This window comes from Chiloscyllium punctatum, chromosome 1 (genome assembly GCF_047496795.1).
Source record: "Chiloscyllium punctatum isolate Juve2018m chromosome 1, sChiPun1.3, whole genome shotgun sequence".
NCBI classification, from domain to species: Eukaryota; Metazoa; Chordata; class Chondrichthyes; order Orectolobiformes; family Hemiscylliidae; genus Chiloscyllium; species Chiloscyllium punctatum.
In genome coordinates, this window is record NC_092739.1 from 143,832,753 (window position 1) to 143,856,184 (window position 23,432).

At 40.5% G+C, this 23,432-nt stretch overlaps 1 protein-coding gene across 1 annotated transcript in view; it reads right to left on the reverse strand.

Moving 5' to 3' along the window:
* polr1a (RNA polymerase I subunit A) overlaps positions 1-23,432 on the reverse strand; it is a 142,766-nt gene that overhangs the window by 24,660 nt on the left and 94,674 nt on the right. The window contains exons 27-31 of the mRNA XM_072576247.1: positions 18,899-19,056; positions 16,007-16,136; positions 10,379-10,495; positions 7,955-8,230; positions 5,601-5,801 (exon numbers count right to left, since the gene is read on the reverse strand). Of these exons, the coding sequence (XP_072432348.1) occupies positions 5,601-5,801; positions 7,955-8,230; positions 10,379-10,495; positions 16,007-16,136; positions 18,899-19,056 (882 nt within the window). The remainder of the gene's footprint in view (positions 1-5,600; positions 5,802-7,954; positions 8,231-10,378; positions 10,496-16,006; positions 16,137-18,898; positions 19,057-23,432) is intronic.

A 23,432-nucleotide genomic window follows, 5' to 3' on the forward strand; every position in this document is an offset into this window, starting at 1 on the left:
GGTCAGCTAAGGACTCTGTTTTATCCTTTACACCCTCATCTCAATGAATTTTGGGCATGGCATGACATTCATCTTCATCTATGCCTAATTCCACGGTCAGATCTCTCTCCCTTTCAACTGGACCTCTCCTTGCCCTCTTACCTACATTTGATCACTTCAGCAGGAACTGTCAACGATATTACCGGCTTTCATTTTTCTGTTCTCCTTACCTACCTAACTTGCTTCTCTCTGAAACTGCTTCACTCCATTCTCTCAGGTCTAACCCCAACTTTGTTGTCAAACCATCAATAAGGATGGTGTTGTTGTCACATGGCATGCCAACCTCCACCTTGCAGAGGTTATCCATCAACTGCAAAAACGTCTGCTATCTTCCCCTGGACCATGAGCCTATCACTGACCATTAAGTTGTGTTTCCAGGATTGTCACTGACCTTATCTCCTCTGGAGACTTCCCCTCCAATTTCCCACCAAATAGACCCCCCCACCCCTCACACTACCTTCTTCCCAAAGTCCACTAAAGTACTGCTCAGGAATAGCTATTGTTTCAGCTTGTTCCTTCTTGACTGAGCTTATTTCTTAATAACCTTACTGTATTTTCCCACCTTGTTCAGTCTACGTCCACTTACTTTTGTAATTCCTCTAATGCTTTACATTGGTTCCACAGTTTCCATTTCCCTGACCCAGTCATCACCTTCTCACCATGAATAGGAAATCACTCTAGACCTACTGCAATCAGGATAGATTGAAGTCTCAGCACTTATTCCCTGAAAATAGGCCTGAACAGTTCCCAATCACTATCACCCTTCCTTTTTTATCTGACTGAATTTGTCCTCACTTTGATCAATTTCTTTTTCTCATTTTACTTTGTCTATGAACATGTACAGGCCCCAGTTATACCCATCTCTTTGTGATTATGAGAAACGTTCCTTTTTCCAGTCCTACTTGGGTCCCAACCCACAACTTTCATGAGTATATTGATGATATTACTGGGGCTGTTTCTTGTTCTCACCTAGAATTGGAAAAATTAATCTGTTTTACTTCCAATTTCCATCTTTATCTCACCTTTACCTGGTTCATCTCTTCCCTTCCTTTCCTTGACTTCTCCATTGCTATTTCTGGAACATAGGGTGTCCATTAACATCCATTACAAACTCACCAATCTCACAATTGCTTTGATTACATCTCTTCACAAAATGCTTCTTGTAAATACTTCAATCCATTCACCCAGTCTCTTGACTCTCCATAGTATCTGTTTCAAGATGGAACTATCCAGGGGGTGTTTTTGACATGTCTTCCTTTCCCCCTAACTAAGGAATTACTCCCCCATCACAGTTGACAGCACCCTCAGCTGTATCTGACTTTATTCAGATACTTCTGTCCTCACCCTTCCCCCCCTGAAAAACGATACAGGTTTCTTGGTCTTCACTTTTCACCCCACTAGTCTCCACAACAAAGCACATCATCTTCTCCTCCTCTCCCATGTCAGCATTCCTTTGTGATACTACAATCGATTCCTCCATCACTCCTCACACATGCTCGACACCTCAGGTTACCTTCCCATTAAATCACAAAAGACGTAACACTTGTCATTTTACCTTCTCATTGTTATATGCTTCAAACACAGTTTGGCTGAAGTAGAAATTTACTTATTCTTCTTGTCTTCAGTATCACTGCTTTTAATTAGGCCTCCTGTACACTAGCAAGACTAAACACAGACTGAAGACTGCATTGTGGACAACTACCACACTGTCTGTGAGAATGACCTCAACCTTCCTGTTGCTTGCCATTTCAATACACCATCTTGTTCCCATGCTAACATTTCTGTTCAAGGCCTGCCAAAGTGCTCTACCAAATTACAACTCATTTCCACTTGGATACATTACAGCCTTCAAGACTCAACTGTTAGAGTGCAGCAAAAAGTCCATCATGTCTGCACTGGCTCTCTGACTCAACACTGAATTCAACAACTGCTGGCCATAAGTGCTATGCTCCATTTTGATGACATCCCTCTCACACGATGTCTTGTTTACATGGGTTGGCTCTCAGAAGAGCTGACCTATTTCAAATTACTCACACCTACTTGTATCTACTGCATATCGCTCAGTTATCATGAGCACCTTTGCTCTGGTCACTTGCATGAGCTGCTCCACTTGCTTCTCCTCCCCTTTGTCAACAATTTTAAATTTCTAACCCTCTTCAGTTCTGAGTGTCACATTGGACTCAAACCACTAACTCTGTTTTTCCACAGATGCAGCCAGGCCTGCCGAGATTCTCCAGTACTTGATTTTATTTGTTAGCCTTTTGCAATCCATTAACAAGGACGTGCAGATTCTTCTGTACTGCAACATTCTGCAGTCTTTCTCCAGGTGTTTACTAACGAGGATATTGTAATAGGACACAAAAACAAAACAGTATTTTTCTGAAAATAATGACAGTCTATTAGCATTACAGAATAGAACAACTGTGATGTATTAGGAGAATGTCACAACAAGAACGAGTAAAACAAAACACTAAAACAGTACAGTTATTAACCACAAGATCACTTAGTCACTGGGGACATATTAAAAATTAGGAAGTAAAGAACAAAAAGCTATTTCCCTGAAAAGGTCAAAGCACTGTATAACAGTACGTTATCAGAGAGGACCATTACAGTTAATCATTGAAATAGTTTCTGAACTGTATAAGGGTGATCCAGCATACAAATGTCCTATTCATCTTAATGTGGTTGGTTGTTCCATTATTTCCATGTCAGGCTATGGAAAGATAACACCCCTTTAAGCTCAAATACAAGACCGTGGTACCTACAACACTAAAATAGGCCACTCAGCCCATCTTGCTCTTTCAAAGTGCACGTACATATCCAATTCTTTGTCGATATGGTTCTCTTCTGCATTTACCTCTGCGGGAAAAGATCTGCTAACCCGACAACCTCCCACCAGATTAATGCTAATACATTTTTGACCTGAGGAGGTCCACAACTGTGTCAGAGTCATCATTCACATATAAGAAAGGATACATAATTGACAAAGGTGCAAACCACATTGCTGGTTGTACCAACTGCAGCAAGGTGATTAACAGACACATCCATGATCATTTTAGCACAATTTCTGCCCAGTCAGTCAATTAGTTGTCGAGGTTCAGAGGCTCAAAGACTCAAAAGATGACAGGCTGGTATCTAAACTTCAAACAGTGCAACACATCAGGGAGAGGGAAAGGGAGTGGGAGAGTTATCCAGATGCTGGCTTTCAGCAAGCAATTACACACCTTAGATTAACTCCCTCAAAATTTGAGGAATGGTCAGGGACCAGAAGGTCTGACTACAAGTTAGGTAGATAGAGGGTTCCAGAAGGTAGCACTGCAGGATTCTCAGCCTTTGTCCTTGTCCAACAAATTCGAAACTCTTGATCTGCTGTTGTTGAGAGCAGGGTGTGTAGGGAGGATGAACAAACTGGCCATAGCACTGTGGTACAGAGTGATATTCAAGTGGGGGGAGAAAGGAGAAATGCTGTCATAATTTAGGAGAGTACAGTTAGGAGAATAGACACCGTTTTCTGTAGCCAGTGGATGCATTGATAACTAGATTCCAAAATTCCCTGGATTCTGAAAAAGTTCCAGTGGATTGGAAAATACTAATGTAAATCCCAGTGTTCAAAAAGGGAGAGAGGCAAAAACCAACAGTTAGTTTAAAATCTGTCCTTGGGAAATTGGTGGAATCGGTGGAATCCATTATTCAAGAAATAGTAAAAGGACATTTAGAAACAGATTCCATCAGTCAGCATGGCCTTATGAAGGTTGGATCATGCTTGATTAATTCGCTAGAGTTCTTTGAGGAGGAGATTGACAGATTTTTAAAAAATAAGGAATGGGTCAAAGTTGGGGAAGTGGAGTTGAGGCAGAGATGAGGCTCGAGTAGAATGGACTTGGAGAAGGTGTTTCTGGGAGTCAGAGAAACTAGGATCCAAGGCAACATCCTCAAAATGAAGGGACAATCTTTTAGAACTGAGATAAGAAGGTATTTCTTCAGCCAGAGGGTGGTGAATTTGTGGAACTCATTGCCACAGAAGGCTGTGGGGGCCAAGCCACTGAACATATTTAAGACAGAGGTGGATAGGTTCTTGATTAGTAAGGTGATTAAAGGTTGTGGGGAGAAGGAAAAACAATGGGGTGAGAAACCCATCAGTCATAATTGAATGGTGGAGCAGACTCAATGGACAAAAAATGGCCTAATTCTGATCCTACATCGAATGGTCTTAAGGTAATGAGCCACGATCACGTTAAATGGTGAGCAGATTTGAAGGGCTGAATTGCCTGCTTCTGCTCCTAGTTCTTATTTCTTTTAAAAATGTGGGTTTTCATTAGGAACGGGCAGAAGTCGATTGCTTTCCTAAAGAGTTTTTGCAAGTTTACTATGAAAAAACACATTTTATTGAAGCTTTTCTTCTTGAAGAATATAAATTTAAAAGGAAAACCAACTTTAAACTGCATTAAAGAGTTGATTGGTTGACAGGTGAAAGCTGATTGGTAAAAGTGTATCCACAATTAGTTGGGCTCACAAAGTGGGGCACTTGCAAACATTGAAAACCAAATATTTGATTACAGAGAGCTCTTTGAAGAAAGAAACACATTTCAACTAGCAAAATAGGTGATAGCTGTTCATTTTATTTCTCAGAGCAATGCCCTCATTAAGGGTTAACCTGCCTGGATTAAATTTAATGAAGCCTGGTTGTTAATTATCAATAGCATTTGTGGGTGCATTCTTTATGGCAATGACACTGCAGAGTACACTTGCCAACCAATCAGCAATCTCCATTCAAGCAGCTTGCACATTGTCTTCCCCTTGAATTTGTATTCTTGTAAGACATCATAATGAGTGCAAGACAAATAGCTTGAAAAAAAATGTGACTTTTCAGTAAATCCATGATAAATATTACCAAACGAACATTTTTCTGGTTTGTATTTCAGTGTTTTGTTTTAGTCTAGTATTAACACTGTTTATACTAAAAATGACAAAATCAAACCAATTTGAAGACCTCAGTTTAGCACCACCACCAAGAACTGAAATACCATTCAAATGTAAACATAATGGTTGAAATAGCCTGCTCTAATATAGGTTTCTTGCAAAGCTAACTCGAGGACAAAGGTGAGGACTGCAGATGCTGGAGATCAGAGCTGAAACTGTGTTGCTGGAAAAGCGCAGCAGGTCAGGCAGCATCCAAGGAGCAGGAGAATCAACGTTTCGGGCATTCCTGAAGAAGGACTCATGCCCGAAACGTCGATTCTCCTGCTCCGGGATGCTGGGTGACCTGCTGCGCTTTTCCAGCAACACATTTTCAAAGCTAACTCTAGGCCTTGCTATCTGCCTGAAATTGAACTAGGCGGGTTCATTATTCTAGCTGAGAGTGTATAGCAAAACAGAGTTACAAGCTTAAATTGGGAGCCAGAGGTACTAGCAGATTTCAAGCAGGGCTGAAGGAGGAAGGGAGGTTATTGTTGTGTAATACTCACTAACAATTTTTAAGTTTAAACACAGCTCCAACCTAAACCAGTTTTACCTGTTCCATTTTCAAGTTACAATAGTGCCAGCCAAAACCTTGTACTTACATCACCATATTTGAACATTTCAGTGAAATTTACTCCCTCTGTGTTCAAAACCGATTCCTTCTCTCCTCTTCTGTTGGTTGTTTCATTTAAAAGACAACGAGTGATTCCTCTAGTTTCATAGACAACTGCATTTTGTGCTATCGACATCACTAGTGAAGCCAGGTCAAAGTGCACTTTCATAATGGGAAGCTTCAGGTTAACCTGCAGGACAAATACTTCATCACTGGAATGTATTTAATTGGACATTTCAACAAAATAAGAACATCTTTAATTACTAATTCAGAGCTGACATTGACACAAATCACTTACTAATCCAAAAGTATCTGTTCACACACATTAAAAACAAAAAAAAATTCATTTTCTTCCTGCTTATTATTAGAATTCAATTTCAAACTAAATTTAAATTCAATCAATGGATATTGCATTAATATGTTTAATAAAGCTTTCCCTTTTATAGGGCATTTGGTTGCATGAAGCCTCACAGATCACAGCCATGTTCCCACTCATGTTTCCCCAAGACATGGACATCAATGGATCTTGGTAGAGCTTTCCACCAATGAGTTGAGAACAATTTCTATAACTCCAACCCAACAAAATTCAAACACAACTTATAAAAATCACAGTCAATAGTGATACATGGGTTTGCAAACTGAAATGTGATTGTAGCTTTAATATATAGGCATTGGATAATGGAGATAGAATCATAGAGTTGTACAGCATGGAAACAGACCTTTTGGTCCAATTTGTCCATGCCAACCAGATACCCTAAATTGATCTGGTTAAAAATCACAACACCATGTTATAGTCCAATACGTTTATTTGGAAGCACTAGCTTTCACAGCACCGATCCTTCTTCAGGTGGCTGTGGAGTAGGACCATAAGACACAGAATTTATAGCAAAAGATTACAGTGTCATGCAAGTAACATGATACATTAAACAAACTCGATTATTGCTAAGTCTTTCATATTTTAGAATGGGTTTCAGGTTTCGGTTTATTAATATGTAAATCCCAGAACTTATTTTCATATCTCGTATTGGATGAGCAGTAAGCTCCTCCAAGTAAGTATTGGGAAGACCAAATTACTGTGTTTAGCTCCCACCACAAACTCCATTCTCTACCTGTGAATTCTATGACCTCACTGGCTGAAATTGAATTCGACATACCATTACCAAGATGGCCTTTTTCCACCTTTTTAATATCGCCTGACTCTGCTCCTGAAATGCTCATTATTTCTAGACTTGACTGTTCCAGTATAGTCCTACTGGCCTTCCAACTATTACCCTCCATAAGCATGAAGTCATCCAAAACTCTACTGCCCATAACCTAATGGTGTGTTCCACTATTACCTGTGGCCACTGACCTCCACTGGTTACCAGTCAGGTAAAGTCTTGATATTAATATTTCCATCCTTTCAAATCCCTCCATAGACTTCATCCTTCTTATCTCAATCTCCTGCAGTCCAAAAGCCTTTAAGATACCAGTGGCTCCCCTATCTGGTGTCTTGAGCATTCCAGATGTTAGTCCATCCACTTTTGTAGGCTCTGGAATACCCTTCCTATATCTCTATACTACCACTCCTCTTTCTTCCTGGAAGATGTATCTTAAATTAAGTTTTTCTGATCAAGGTTTTGGCTATCTACTTTAAAAATTCCTTACGTGACTTGGTGTCAGAATCGATTTTGAAGTGATTTAAAATGTTTTATTTTACTGTACACACCATGAATACAACTTATTGTTGCTTTACTGCACAAATACAGTGCCATTGCAGATGCCAAACCAGTGATAACAACAGTACATAGTGGTCATTGTTAAAATAATTTCCAGTCTACTAATCTTGATTTCATCACCTTCTCCCACCCACAATCGCTTACAACCGTAGTCACTACTGACTGAAGACTGACTACAAACAAAAAAAGAGTCTTTGAATTAAATTTACTTTTTATTAAAACAAAGTAGAATTCTTGCATTTTCTATAGAGCCAGAGATAGGTACAGCAAGAAACAGACCCTGTGATCCAACTCGTCCATGCTGACCAGACATCCTAAATTAATCTAGTCCCATTCGCCAGCATTTGGCCCATATCACTTCAAACCCTTCCTATTCATGTATGATCCAGATACCTTTTAAAATGTTGTAATTGTACTCACCTGCACCATTTCCTCTCGCAGCTCATTCCATACACACAACACCCTCTGCCTGAAAATGTTGCCCCTTTGTTCCCTTTTAAACCTTTCCCCTCTCATCTTAGACAAATACCCTCTAGTTTTGGACTCCCCCACCCTGGAAAAATGACCTTGGATATCGACTCTATCCATGTCCCTCAGGTATTCATGTAGGAGCTTCACATCTTACCTCACACCAAAGACTGTCAGCTACATCATATTTATAATCTTTAATAGCAGAATGTAAATTCAAAACTGCATTCACTCTCAGCTCATCCATGGTCTCTGTGATAGCTTGCTTTCTTCTCCTCTTTTCTTTGGTGACCTTGGTGAAATTATAAGGACATTCCAAAAGGTTTTGGTCTGTGACTTCATTTTGCTCACTGGATGGAAAATCATCATCTTCTTTCTCTTCTGGTTCATCTGCATTATCTCCAGCCTCTTCTCCTTCGCTGTCATAATCAATCTAAAATACACCCATAAACAGGAAAATAAATAAATCATCAGTTCGTACATATGAAGCAGTGGGAGTATTCATCACCTATCTGCATTACTGAGCTATACATGGCAGGAGTGACTCAGGCTTATAACTCTCCCCTTACCTTTTCATTCAAATTTTTTCCAACCCTTATTGAAGTTTAGGTTCAGATCAAATTTGATCTTACTTTTAAAAGTGAATACCCAGACTGGAGGAATATTATTGACTCAAAACATATGTGGTCAACTTAATTTGCACTAGGAATTCCTAGGCTGATGAAAACTAGATCTGTAAAGCCGATTCAGGAAATTGGGGTTCCTTACAGGGTCCCAGACTGGGGTGGGTGGTGGTCTTTCATTCAAACGCATTCAGGCCCTGATCAGGGAATCCAGCATGGCGGCAGCAGGGTACTGATTGAAATCCTGCTCATGTGAATACACCAATGGCTAATGAGCCTCACCCCACAACTCCATTCTGGCCATCTATTGCCTGTGGCATGGGATCCACCAATGATGCTAGACCTCGGCTGGGTGTCTTAATGGCTGGAGCTGCAATTTAGCATATCCACCATCTCCGTTTGGTCAGCATCTCTTGGCAGGAAGAGCTTCCACTCTTGGAGCTCTGTCTAGTTAAGTATCCAAGAGGCAAACCTTGCTCTCCAGTCTGCAGACAGGATCTATGTTGCCTGATTGAGACACTGCCCAAAGAGTGGAACATCAAATTCTAGCCCAAAAATAAAAAACTCTAAGAAATATCGAAAACAACAGACTTTCCAAGGTTAACCCTGAACATAGGATTGCTTTTACTGAGATGTAAAGGACTAGCCTTGACACTGAGGCAGTACTTCATCAGAAGTGGCATCAAGAGGCCCAAACAAAACTGAAGACAATGGGAAACAGGGAGAAAACTCTCCACTGTTTGAAATAATGCCTGGCACAAAGGAAGACAACTGCACATATAGAAGGTGAATCACCTCAGCCCCAAGATATCTCTGCAAGAGTTCCTCAGGCTGGTGTTCTAGATCCAACTGTTTTCACCTGCTTCATCAATGACCTCACCATCATAACATCAGAAGTGGGGAAAGTTGCTAATGAATGCACAAGGTTCAGCACCATTCGCAAATCCTCAGATAACGTAAGCAGTCCTTGTCCATATGCAGAAAGACTGGGACAATACCTAGGCTTGAGTAACAAGTAACATTTCACCACACATGTTCCAGGCAATCAATATCTCCAGCAAGAGCAAATCTAACCACAACTCCTTGAGATTCAATGGCATTACTATCACTAAATCACCTATTAGCAACATCATGGGGATTTACCATTGACTATAAACTATGCAAAAAGTGTGATGAGAAGAGCTGGTTAGAGGGTAGAAACTCTAAAGCAGGTAACTCATTTTTTCTCCCCCAATGTCTTTCCACCAAGGCACAATTCAGGAATTTGACAAATACTTCCTACTTTCCTGGATGAGTGCATCTTCAACAACAATAAAGCAGCTTGAACTATCCAGGACAGGGTTGCCCACTTAATTGGAGTCTTATCCACCACCTTCAAAATTCAATCCCATCACCATCAAATGACAGTGGTAGCAAGTGAATACCATCATCAAAATGCACCATAGCAAGTCATTAAGACACTGTCTTCCTCAACCCCTTCCAGTCATACATCATCTTTCCATCACTGTCACTAGGTCAAAATCTGCAACATATGTTCGGCAGTAGTTCAAGAAGGTATCATACCATTATCTTCTTTAAGGCAATGAGGAATGTGCAATAGATTCTGAGCTAGCCAACAATCCCTTGAAAAATACTTTTTTTTAAAATGCAGTTTGCAGCAGGTGGAGAAAAGTGACAGAACTTTAACAGGAATGTTGAAAACAATTTAGTTCACAAAACCCTCAATTCCATGAAATGAAAACCAACCTGACCTAATTATCTTTACACAGCACAATAATTATGCTCAGACTGAATTGTAAAATAGTGACCTCAAGGACTGCAAATAAACATTGGAGTACAGTAACAGTTTAACATGATATGATAGTTAAATCACAAGAGAGGCATGTTAAAGGAGTCCATTCAGCTCAATGCTAATAGTCACTCTCCTCATAATTAAGGTACAACTTGTCCTGTTATACCTCCTCCTCCTGTTTTTCACGCCTTTTAGCTTCTGTTGCGTCTGCATCGCCTTCTTCTGCTTCTGCATCAATGATTGGAGTCTCAGCTTCGCCTTGAAGGTCATGGTCATCTTCTACCTTTAAAAAAAATGAAGTTAATGATGTCAAAACAAAAGGCAGATATCAATGACAATCTCCAACTGAAATTTCTGACAGAATTATTTCCCCAAGAGATGCAATACAATAAGAATGCACTAACCATGTTACAAAGATAATAAAAAGCAAAAATAAAGGCTCTATATCTGAATATACATAGTTATTTTGTTTACTTTCGAATGATTGCTATGATTTGATAGCCATTACAGAGATGGAGCTGCAAGATAACCAGGATTTTGTCCTGAATATTGAGAGATACATGACTTTCAAGAAGAATAGGAAGGGAGGCAAAGATAGAAAGGTAGCAGTGTTAAACAAAGATGACATATATACAATAGTTAGAGTTGACCTTACATTTTACATTCAATTTGAAAGGGAGCACATTGGGTCTAAGACTAGCATTTTAAACTTCAACAAGGGCAATGATGTGGACATGAAAGCTGAGCTAGCTGAAGTGAACTGGCAAATTAGACTTTGAAGAAAGAAATAGAGTTAGGATTAAGACTAGGGCTTGATATCAGACTTGAAACATTAACTCTGCTTCTCTCTTGACAGACCTGGTGACTTTCTCCTGCATTTGTTTTTATTTAAGACAGGTATGATTTTTCCTCTTCCATTCTGAAACATTGGTGCTTTTTAAGTTAGAAAGCACGTGGCAATGGAATTAAATAAAATGAAAATAATTTTAACTCTAGATTTTAACTTTAGATATGATGCAGAGCTGGGCTGAGGAGTGGCAGATGGAGTTCAACCCTGCCAAGTGTGAGGTTGTCCATTTTGGAAGAACAAATAAGAATGCGGAATACAGGGTTAATGGTAGGGTCAGGTGGAGGAACAGAGGGATCTTGGGGTCTATGTACATAGATCTTTGAAGGTTGCCACTCAGGTGGATAGAGTTTGTAAGAAGGCCTATGGAGTATTATCGTTCATTAGCAGAGGGATTGAATTCAAGAGTCGTGAGGTGATGTTGCAGCTGTACAGGACTTTGGTTAGGCCACATTTGGAGTACTGTGTGCAGTTCTGGTCGCCTCACTTTAGGAAAGATGTGGAAGCTTTGGAGAGGGTGCAGAGAAGATTTACCAGGATGTTGCCTGGAATGGAGAGTAGGTCGTACGAGGATAGGTTGAGAGTTCTCGGCCTTTTCTCGTTGGAACGGCGAAGGATGAGGGGTGACTTGATAGAGGTTTATAAGATGATCAGAGGAATAGATAGAGTAGACAGTCAGAAACTTTTTCCCCGGGTACAACAGAGTGTTACAAGGGGACATAAATTTAAGGTGAAGGGTGGAAGGTATAGGGGAGATGTCAGGGGTGGGTTCTTTACCCAGAGAGTGGTGGGGGCATGGAATGCGCTGCCCGAGGGAGTGGTAGAGTCAGATTCATTGGCGACCTTTAAGCGGCATTTGGATAGGTACATGGATGGGTGCTTAATCTAGGATAGAAGTTCGGCACAACATCGTGGGCCGAAGGGCCTGTTCTGTGCTGTATTGTTCTATGTTCTATGTTCTATTACACGATTTTTTGTTAAGAGTTTAAAACATAGAACAATACAGCACAAGAGCAGGTCCTTGTCTGTGCCAACTTTTATGCCCACTATTCCCTGCTTGTTCATGTGCCTGTCTAAATGCCTCACAAACGTTGCTATCATATATGCTTCGATTGCCTCCCTTGGCAGCATGTTTTAGGCACCTATCACCCTGTGTGTAAATGACTTGCCACACACATCTTTAAACTTTCCCCCTCACCTTAAACTTATGGCCCCTAGTATTTGATATCTTCTCCCTGGGAAAAAGACTCCGACTATCGATGCCTCTCATAAGTTTGTTTACTTCGACCAGGTCTCTTCTCAGCCTCCAACACTCTAACAAAAATAATCCAAGTTTGTCCAAACTCTCTTTATAGCTAACACATGCCAAACCAACATCCAGGTGAACCTTTTTTGAACCCTCTCCAAAGCCTCTGTATCCTTCTCAGTGTGCTGACGAGAATTACGTGCAATACTCCAAATGTTTAATTTGATTAGATTAGATTAGATTACTTACAGTGTGGAAACAGGCCTTTCGGCCCAACAAGTCCACACCGCCCCGCCGAAGCGCAACCCACCCATACCCCTACATCTACCCCTTACCTTACACTACGGGCAATTTAGCATGGCCAATTCACCTGACCTGCACATCTTTGGACTGTGAGAGGAAACCGGAGCACCCGGAGGAAACCCACGCTGACACGGGGAGAATGTGCAAACTCCACACAGACAGTTGCCTGAAGCGGGAATTGAACCCATGTCTCTGGCGCTGTGAGGCAGCAGTGCTAACCACTGTGCCACCGTGCCGCCTCAATTTATTTCCGGCTTCCTCTCTACTCAAGGGCCTTTTCTGCTTTTCAGCTTCCTAAACCTTACTTTCTCTTTGTGACTTCCTTTCTCTTTGTGACTAAACTATCTATATTTCTTCTCATCCAGGGTTCCAGATTCTTGCCATCTTCTCTATCATCCTCACAGGAACATGCTGATCCTTAACTCCAATCAACTGGCCTCTAAAAGATCCCCACATATCAGATATAGATTTACGTCAAACAGCTGCTCTCAATCTAACTTCTCCAATTCCTGCCTAATATTGTTGTATTAACCAAAGTTAAAAATCACACAACACCAAGTTATAGTCCAACAGGTTTATTTTGAAGTACAAGCTTTTGGAATGCTGCTCCTTCATCAGGTAGCTAGTTGGGGAGGATCATAGGACACAATTTATAGTAAAAGGTCAAAGTGTCATACAACTGATGCGATGTATTGAACAAACCTAGATTGCTGTTAAGTCTTTAATCACTTAGGATGGGGATGCAGGTTTTGATTCATTAATATGCAAATGTTAGTCATGATAGTTGAAGGTTTTATTAAAAAAAGGTGACATCTCAAGCTCAGACAATGCATTAAAGGTGTGAGATTACAGTCTCGACTTTGAGTCAGACTGGTTCTACATCCAAAGCAGGAATTGGAAAAATTTCATATGGATTGACTACTTGCAGATTGTGTGCTTTTTGAGCAAAGTAGAAAGTATCTGCATATACAAATCTGACAGACATCTTTGTAGCCTCTTGTCCACAGGTGAAGTCCCAGATATTGGAGAATAGCCAATGCTGTCCCATTGTTGAAGGAGGGTAGCAGGGATAATCCTGGAAATTACAGGCCTGAGAGTCTCATGCCGATAGTAGGGAAATTATTGGAAAAGATTCCCAAGGACAAGATCTATACACATTTAGACGTAAATGGACATATTAGTGATAGACAACATGGTTTTGTGCAGGGGACATTGTGCCTCATTAACTTGATCAAGTTTTTTTGAGGAGGTGACAAAGATGATTGATGAAGGAAAAGCGGCTGATGATGTCCAAATGGAATCCAGTAAAGCCTTTGACAAAGTCCCTCATGGCAGACTGGTACGAAAGGCGAAGTCACATGGTATCGGGTGAGCTGGCTAGATAGATACAGAACTGGATTAGACATAGGAGATAGAGGGTAGCGGTGGAAAGATGCCTTTCAGAATGGAAGGTTGGGACTAGTGGTGTTCCACAGGGATCAATGCTGGGACCACTGCTGTTCATGATAGAAATAAATTATTTGGAGGAAAACGTAGTTGGTAGTGGGCGGCACGGTGGCACAGTGGTTAGCACTGCTGCCTCACAGCGCCTGAGACCCGGGTTCAATTCCCGTGTGGAGTTTGCACGTTCTCCCCGTGTCGGCGTGGGTTTCCTCCGGGTGCTCCGGTTTCCTCCCACATTCCAAAGATGTGCAGGCCAGGTGAATTGGCCATGCTAAATTGCCCATAGTGTTAGGTAAGGGGTAAATGTAAATGTAGATGTAGGGGTATGGGTGGGTTACGCTTCGACGGGGCGGTGTGGACTTGTTGGGCCGAAAGGCCTGTTTCCACACTGTAAGTAATCTAATCTAATCTAATCTAATCTAATCAGTAAATTTGCGGACGATATAAAGATTGGTGGAGTTGCAGTTACTAAGGAGCATTGTCAGAGGATACAGCAGGATATAGTTAGAGGCATAGGCAGTAAATTGGCAGATGGAGTTTAATCAGAATAAATGTGGGGTGATGCATTTTGAAAGGTCATGTACATTTGGAAATTATACAGAGAATGGCAGAACCCTAAGGAGTATTGATATGCAGAGGGATCTGGGTGTACAGGTCCACAGGTCACTGAAGGTGGCAGCACAGATAGATAAGGTGCTTGCCTTCATTGGAAAGGGCATTAAGGATAAGGATAGACAAGTTATGCTGAAGCTTTATAAAACTTTAGTTAGGCCACACTTAGAATATTGCGTACAGTTCTGGTCACCACACGACCAGAAGGATGTGGATGCTTTGTAGAGAGTACAGAAAAGGTTTACCAGGATGTTGCCTGGTATAGGGTAGTTTAGCTATGAAGAAAAGCAGGATAGACTGGGTTTGTTTTCACTGGAACGTATGAGGTTGAGGAGCGACCTGATAAAAATTTATAAGATTGTGAATGGCATAGATAGAGTGGAAAGTATGAGGCTTTTTCCCCCAGGATGGAGGGATCAATTACTAGGGGACACAGATTGAAGGTGCAGAGAGGAGTTTAAAAGAGATGTGTGAAGCAGATTTTTCCACGCAAAGGGTAGTGGGTGCCTGGAACATACTGCCAGAGATGGTGGTGGAAGTAGACACAACAACAGCATTCAAGAAGTACCTGGACGAATGCATGAATATGAAGGGAACAGAGGGATACGGTTCCTGTAAGTGAAGACAGTTTTAGCATGGAAGGGAAAAATGTGGCAATGCAGGCTTGGATGGCCTAAGAGCCTGTTCCTGTGCTGCACTGTTCTTTGCTCTTTGTTAACCTACCCCGCAATTTAGCACTGCCACCTGAGCACTTCTTATCCTTATCCATAACCATCTCGAAACTGATCACTATCCTCAAAGTGCTCTCAACTCAAACTTTGATAACCTGGCCAGGCCCATTCCTCAATATAATGTCCAATGCCACTGTTTCCCTTGTTGGACTACCTGCATATTTTTCAAGAATCTTCTGGCTGCACGTAACAAATTCTACTCCATCTAGGCCCTTGGCACTAAGGGACTCCCAGTCAATATTGCAGAAACTTAAACCACCCATTACAACAAACCTGTTGTTATTTTACATATTTCTATCATCTGCTGATAGATCTCTTCTTCTATCTACTGCTGGCTATTGGGAAGCCAGCAGTACAACTCCATCATAGTGACTGCAACTTTCCTATTCTGACTTTTACCTATATGGCCGCCTCACTGGATGAGGTGAGTGCAGCAATACACTGAAAATAAAATTAAGGTTTATAAATTAAAGCTCCAACATTTTAAAATCAATCAAGCAAGACATTTAGCTCCTAAATATATTATGTACATGATATGAGTTTACGGCTTTTGAAAAATATGTAATAAGTAAATGAGCACACAATGACCCAGGGTAAGAGTTCTAATCTTACCTGCTTCCCATCACTCTCTCCAGAGTCCTGATCAAGATCCTTCTGTGTGGCTTTCCGGACATTGACAGCTTTAAATGAACCCAGCTTGGCACTTTTCTTTTTGATGCCATCAAGCAGCAGTTGGAAGAACCTGTCACAAGATGAGAACAATAGAAATCTTCAGTAGGCAAGGTCTGCAGTCTGACCATCTTAAAATGTACCTCAGTCATATAATGACTATGGCCAATATGATATAGACAACATTGTTTCCTTATTATTCTGCAGAATATAACAGGCATATTTAGACAATTTAACCCAATGATCCATGTGTTATTCTCCAAATGTGTCCAAATAGAGGCTACTTGAAATCTGGAGTTTATGGAGCAAATAAAATGCCTATGTAGCAATGGCAGAGAAGCAAACACTGTGAAACTAATTATAACCAGCTCCAAAACAAAAATCACAAACATGCAGACATGACTGTTTGATAGTCACCTGTGGTTGTTTTATTCTGAACCTTGAAGTCAGATTTGAGATGACTAGCAAAATAAGTTTGCAACCACTAAAAAGGCACATTCAAAATATTGTATTAGGATCTTGGGTTTAAGTACAAATGTGGATTGCACCATATGCATTGCATTTTTGCACAATTAAGAACACCACAGTTAAGAACCACCGATTTTGTATGTGATCCCTTAATAGCTATAGCACAATCCATATGATTTACATAACTTCACTGACTTATAAGCAGAAGTAGGCCATTTACAACACTGGTCCATTCCACCTTTCAATAAGATCATAGCTGATCTGATTATCCTTAACTCAATTTTATTGTCTTATCCCCATAATTCTCGATTCTCTCACTGATTAAAAGTATCTATTTCAACCATTTTGTGCTCAGTGGTCCACACAGCAGCAAAAATCATTATAGGGAACATCGCATTCTAAGTGTGGTCTGACCAGTGCCTTCCATACCATAGCCTTAACAAGAATTCCCTATTTCTATACTTCATTCCCTTTGCAACAAAGGCCAATCTAACCAGTTGCCTTCCCTATTAGTAGCTGAACTTGGATGCTAGCTTTTCACACACAAAGACTCCCAAATCACTTTGTATTGCAATTTTCTCCAGTCTCTCTCTGTATCCACTTAAATAATATTTGTCTCTGTTATTCTTTCTGCCAAATGGCAAAACCTCACATATTCTCACATTACAATCTGTCATATTTTCACCCATTTAACCTGTCTATATCCTTCTGCAAACTCATGTCATCCTCTATTTGCCTTCCTCACATATTTTGATGTTATCTGCCATCTTGGCCTATAAAGGTCCTAAGGAGTGTTGCTGGACAAAGAGGCCTTGGAGTGCAGGTTCATAGTTCCTTGAAAGTGGAGTCGCAGGTAGATAGGATAGTGAAGAAGGCTTTCCTTTATTGGTCAGAGTATTGAGTACAGGAGTTGGAAGTCATGTTGCGGCTATACAGGACATTGGTTTGGCCACTGTTGGAATACTGCATGCAATTCTGGTCTCCGTCCTATCGGAAAGATGTTGTGAAACTTGAAAGGGCTCAGAAAAGATTTATAAGGATGTGGCCAGGGTTGGAGGATTTGAGCTATAGGGAGAGGCTGAACAGGCTGGGGCTGTTTTCCCTGGAGCGTCGGAAGCTGAGGGGTGACCTTATAGAGGTTTACAAAATTATGAGGGGCACGGATAGAGTAAATAGGCAAAGTCTTTTTCCTGGGATTGGGAAGTCAAGAACTAGAGAGCATAGGTTTAGGGTGAGAGGGGAAAGATATAAAAGAGACTTACGGGGCAACCTTTTCACACAGAGAGTGGTACATGTATGGAATGAGCTTTCGAATAAGTGTAGACCCATGGACAAAACACACAAAAATATAGAATTGTAGAGTCCCTACAATGCAGTTAGAGGCCATTTAACCCACCAAGTCTGCACTGACCCTCTGAACAGCATCCCGTTCAGATGCAGCACCTTACCTTATCCCCGTAACACTATATTTATCATGGCTAGCTCACCAAGCCAACTCATCCCTGGATACTAAGGGACAATTTATCATGGCCAATCCACCTAACCTGCATATCTCTGGACTGTGGGAGGAAACCAGAGCACCTAGTGGTAATCAATGTACGTCTGGGGAGAACACGCAATAATTTTTCTTCACTTGTGTTACAAAACAATCAAAAGTAAAGTAAGGATCTCAAAAAAAGCTGTGCAGACCTTCTCGACATTTAGCACCGGGGAACCACACAGGTAAGAGGCATTTGTACAGGGGTTAATTCTTCTGTAACCCTGATAGCAAGGACTCAAGTCTTGAATTTCCTTAATAGCAAGTGATGCTGTAGATGTACGAATGGCTAAAACGTAGGTACATTCTATTCAGTCTATCAAAGGTAATTTCTGCAACCTGTGAAATCCAGCGGAACATTTTGAACATTACTAAATTCAATTGTTCTAGGTTGGTGAGATCTTATTGCCGAGAATGAGAAACGTAAATACATTCTCACTTCCAATGACATTTAGCAGAATAGATGGACTGGCTCAAGAGGGGATGAACAGCCTACTTGGGGCCATAGGTTTAAATTGGGTTTAAGTAACTAGAAAGTTTAAAGGAGACATGTGAGACAAGTTTTATTTTTACATAGAGGGCAGTAGGTGTCTGGAACACATTGCCAAATAAAGTAATAGAAGTTGCAGAAGTAGATTTGGTAGCAACTTTTATAAGCACTTAGACAGACACATTAACAGGCAGGGAAATGAATCCATACAGACCAAATATGAGAATAGCTCATATTGGCATCTCGGTGGGCTGAAAGGCCTGCTTTATGTGCTGCTTTTGTTAGCATGAGGCAGCATGCCTCCTGTGCTGAAATCTTTAAGACTTCTCTACCCCATTACCTTGTTTCCATGTAGTGCAATAAGTCATCTGGTGTCAAACATTTCTCTTGTTGGTACAGATTATAAGCCAGGAAATGAAATGTTATTCGGTAAATTCTGAACTTCTCCAGCGTGCCTTGAACCTGGAAGGAATCTTTTACCTCAATTTTGTGTAAAACCTGAAATGTATACAAAATGAAACTTTACAATTTCACAATTAAAGAAATAAGTCGCAAAGTAACAAATCTGAATTTTAGTAATAAAATTCTGAAGCTTCATATTGCAAGTGTTAAAATAGTTTGACTCATTCTTGAACACAGGGAATGGTAACAGAAAGAAAGGACAAAGAAAAAAACCCAGAAAGAGAACAGATAACTGGGCTCTCTTATCTGGAATTTCAACAAATGAGGTGATCTCATTCAAAGTTACAAATTTTTTAAACGGATATGCAAGGTGATTGCAGAAAGTATGTTTCCCTGGCTGGGTAATCCAAAAATCAGGGGACAGGCTCAGAATAATAGAAAACTGTTGGGCACAGAGATGAAGAAATTCGTCACTTGAGGGTAATGATTTGTCTATCCTGGAGGGCTTTGGAACATGCTCAAGTGTCAAGAAAGAGATCCACATATTTCTAGATAAGGCATCAAGAGTGCAGGAAAATGCCTCATAGTAGATGTTCAGTCACAATGATGAATTGCAGAGTGGTCTCAATGCACTGAATGGCCTGCTTCTGCTCTTACATGGACAGAAAAATATTTACATTTTCCAAAAGTTCAGAAATGTTAGAGGCATAGTTTGTAATTTCAATACTTCTAAGAACATGAAATTGTAGAGCTATAACAAAAGCTGTTTTGTCCCCGGAACATACTCAAAACGCTTACAAATCTCTTCAGTTGTTAGATTTTACAGATATAAAGATAACATGTCCCTATTTGTGTTTTCACCATAAATAGGATAATGTTTCTCACATCACTTTCTTGTGCATGTTCACTACAACATTGTTGCAAAGCTATTATACATTTTGACACAAATCATTTATAAAACAGAAAGTTTGATGTTATCACATCATGGGAGGAATGAAGGATTGAAGCAACATCTTTTTTTTGCCCCATGTAGAATTTGGCACTCTACACCAAAATTACATCATCTTTAGTGACAATAGATTTAGAGAGCAAAATACAGGATACCGTCAGGTAACAAAGGCAAAATGGGAACTGCTGTCTTGAAGCATTGAAAAATGAGGTGAGGACTTAAAAAAAGTCTGCAAAGTTAAGAGAAATACAATCCTACCACTTTCCTCATCAACGGCTGACTTGTAGTTGAGTAGTCAAACAGCTTTTACTCCCTCAACTTGACCCACTATAGTAAGGCATCGAAAGGCATGTGTTCCTACTTAGACTACATGGCCTGCACTTTGTAAAAAAAGATAGTTCACCATCACTTTTTCAAGGGCAACTAGGGGAGGGCAATTAACGTTAGCCTAGCCAGCAACATTCATGCCCCATGAGTAAATAAATAAAAATAAAATGCTTGATTATGTTTAGATGGTGCTCAAACTGGTCAAAGTCCTTATGCCTGATTTTCCTTTGGGGCAAATACCATAGTTTATAAGAGGTACATATCTGGCAGGACATACAATTAAACCTAATAACACCACATTCACCACCATCCTCAAAACTCTCTCACAAAATGGTATCCAACCCACCACAGGAATTTACTCTCAACCACTTCCACAGATAAAAAACGCTTTAGAAATAGCTTCAATCCTAATTACGGAGGAGAATGACCCAACTCTAAATTCTGTCCTTGAAAAGTAGCTAGACTGAATGCTGGGAAAGGAAACTGTCAACGGTATTTTAACCAGGTAGGCTTATAAAAACAAACTATGCCTTCTTTGAGCCATGATGCAGAGGTGCCAGTGTTGGAGTAGGACGGACAAAGTCAAAAGTTACAAGACTCCACCTGATGAAAGAACAGCGCTCCAAAAGCTTGTTGATTTCAAATAAACTTGCTGGACTATCACCTGGTGTTGTGAGACTTCTGACTTTGTCCACCCCAGTCCAACACTGCCACCTCCACATAATGACTACCATCAACACCACTGCTGCCTCACAGCGCCTGAGACCCGGGTTCAATTCCCGCCTCAGGCGACTGACTGCGTGGAGTTTGCACGTTCTCCCCGTGTCTGCGTGGGTTTCCTCCGGGTGCTCCGGTTTCCTCCCACATTCCAAAGATGTGCAGGCCAGGTGAATTGGCCATGCTAAATTAACTGTAGTGTTAGGTGCATTAGTCAGGGGTAAAAGAAAGGTTGGGTGGGAGAATGGGTCTGGGTGGGTTGGTCTTCGGAAGATTGGTGTGGATTTGTTGGGTCGAAGGGCCTGTTTCCACACTGTAGGGAATCTAATCTAAAAAAAACTATGGTGTTGGAGATTCTTTGGAAGGATCACTGTGCTCAAAACATTAACTTTGTTTTTTCTCTATAGATGCTGCCAGACCTACTGATTTCTTCAGTAATTTCTATTTTTGTGTGTTTCGTAAGATTATGCTTCTTTGCTCCCTGTAACCCTTAACACCCTTGTTTATGAAAAATCTACCTCTGAATTAATTCAAGGTAGTGACCCAGCCAAGACTCTTTTCTGGAGAAGAGAATACCACAGACTAACAATAGACAGAAAATCTCTCATCTTCATCTGAAGAGCAAGACCTTTCATCCTAAAACTGTGCTCCTTATTTCTAGTTTTTCCAACAACAGGAAGTAGGTTGTCAGAATGCACCCTGTTAAGTACTCTGAAGATGTTAAATGTTTCAAGTAGATCACATCTCATTTTTCCAAATTCCAATCTGTAATGATCCAGCCTCAGATGACTCTCTATGTGAAGTTTGCACATTCTCCCTGTGTCTGCATGGGTTTCCTCCGGGTGCTCCGGTTTCCTCCCACAATCCAAAAATGTGCAGGTCAGGTGAATTGGCCATGCTAAATTGCCTGTAGTGTTAGGTATAGGGGTAAATGTAGGGGAATGGGTCTGGGTGGGTTGCGCTTCGGCATAGACTTGTTGGGCCGAAGGGCCTGTTTCCATACTGTAAGTAATCTAATCTAAAAAAAACTGCTCACCCTTTCTTTATAAAATAAGCTCTTCATCCCAGGCATGAATTAATGTAGAGAAGAATTACCTCTGAAAATCAGATTGGCCACCTCTTACAGAGAAGGTGTCAGCTTCAGAAGTTAAGATGTTACAATAATAATAGACAGATCCAGGCAAATGATACTTTGATAGACCTGTTTACCTGAGATGAAAATAAGTGAGATTTAACTAGAGCTACCAGTGCAGATGGCAAATTTAGCCAGAAGCAATGGATCAGAGAAAATTATGAATGACATAACCTAACTTCTACAGTTTATTTTGCCAATAAACCCTATAAACATTAAATTTGGAGCATATATGTATGAAAATACTAAATAACTATTAGTTCATGGCCTTGTTGTTTGATGACTTCTTTGATCATTGGCATAAAGACTTTAAGTCATTCTTTTACAGTTGATTTTGATGGGACATAGAAAAGCTAATATAATGCAAACTCGTCAACATAGACATATTTGGTAAACGAGATTTGTACATCACTAAATATTAGATATGAACTGATTGAAAAATCTAGACAGTTCCTTGAGGAGACAATAGAGAATGGTTATGACTTTATCTGATACCCTGAATAAATATTCTCACCTGTGAATCTATTCTAACATTTTTACAACTTCCAGTCTATCCAGTGCCATTGTAAATAAATACTGTGCTCAGGAAGGAGTTCAGCTCTAGGTAGCCAGGTCTACAGTTGACCTCGAGGGACATAACCTCAGATGTCTCTCTTGATCAACAAATTCCACTTGCTGCAGCTTGAAAGGATCCAGTACAGAACATATTCAAAGCTGAGGCCACATTACCTCTGGTTTAGCCACCTTAACTGAGCTGCACCAGGGGTACAGCACGTTTCCACAATTGTATTATTACGTGGAAAGGACAAGCACGCTTTTGACTTCTTGTCTCATTCTTTATGGTACTGAAGCTTGTACAGCATAAATTGATCACTTCCAACACAATTATAGATTCTGAAGGCTGTCAGTTACTGTGCGTGCAGCAAGTGCCAATTTTCTCATCTTAGATTGCCTTCTCACTCTTTTACCTGGTTAATAGGTCACAAAACTGATTGCTTGAGGAATTGCAATAAAGAGTGCTCCATGATGCTGTTAATCCTAATATTTCTGTTTAATTAAAAAATAAGTCTGAACATGTTCCTTTTTCCTGCAAAAGGTTGTTACATAGGATTATCAGTCAGGTTGCAATGTGACTCACTTACACTTACTCGAAGCCATAAATATTCTCATGAAGGGACCCGATCTCTGTGTAGAAAAAAAAGAAGACAGCCCATTTGGCCATTCTTCATGGCAACACCATAATCAAAGTTGCCAAGCAATTAGCACCCCTTTTCTCAAGCAACATAACATTTTCCTTCCTTTGAAATTTGGCACACTTGCAATTGTGCAGATGAAAAGCTCTGGCAG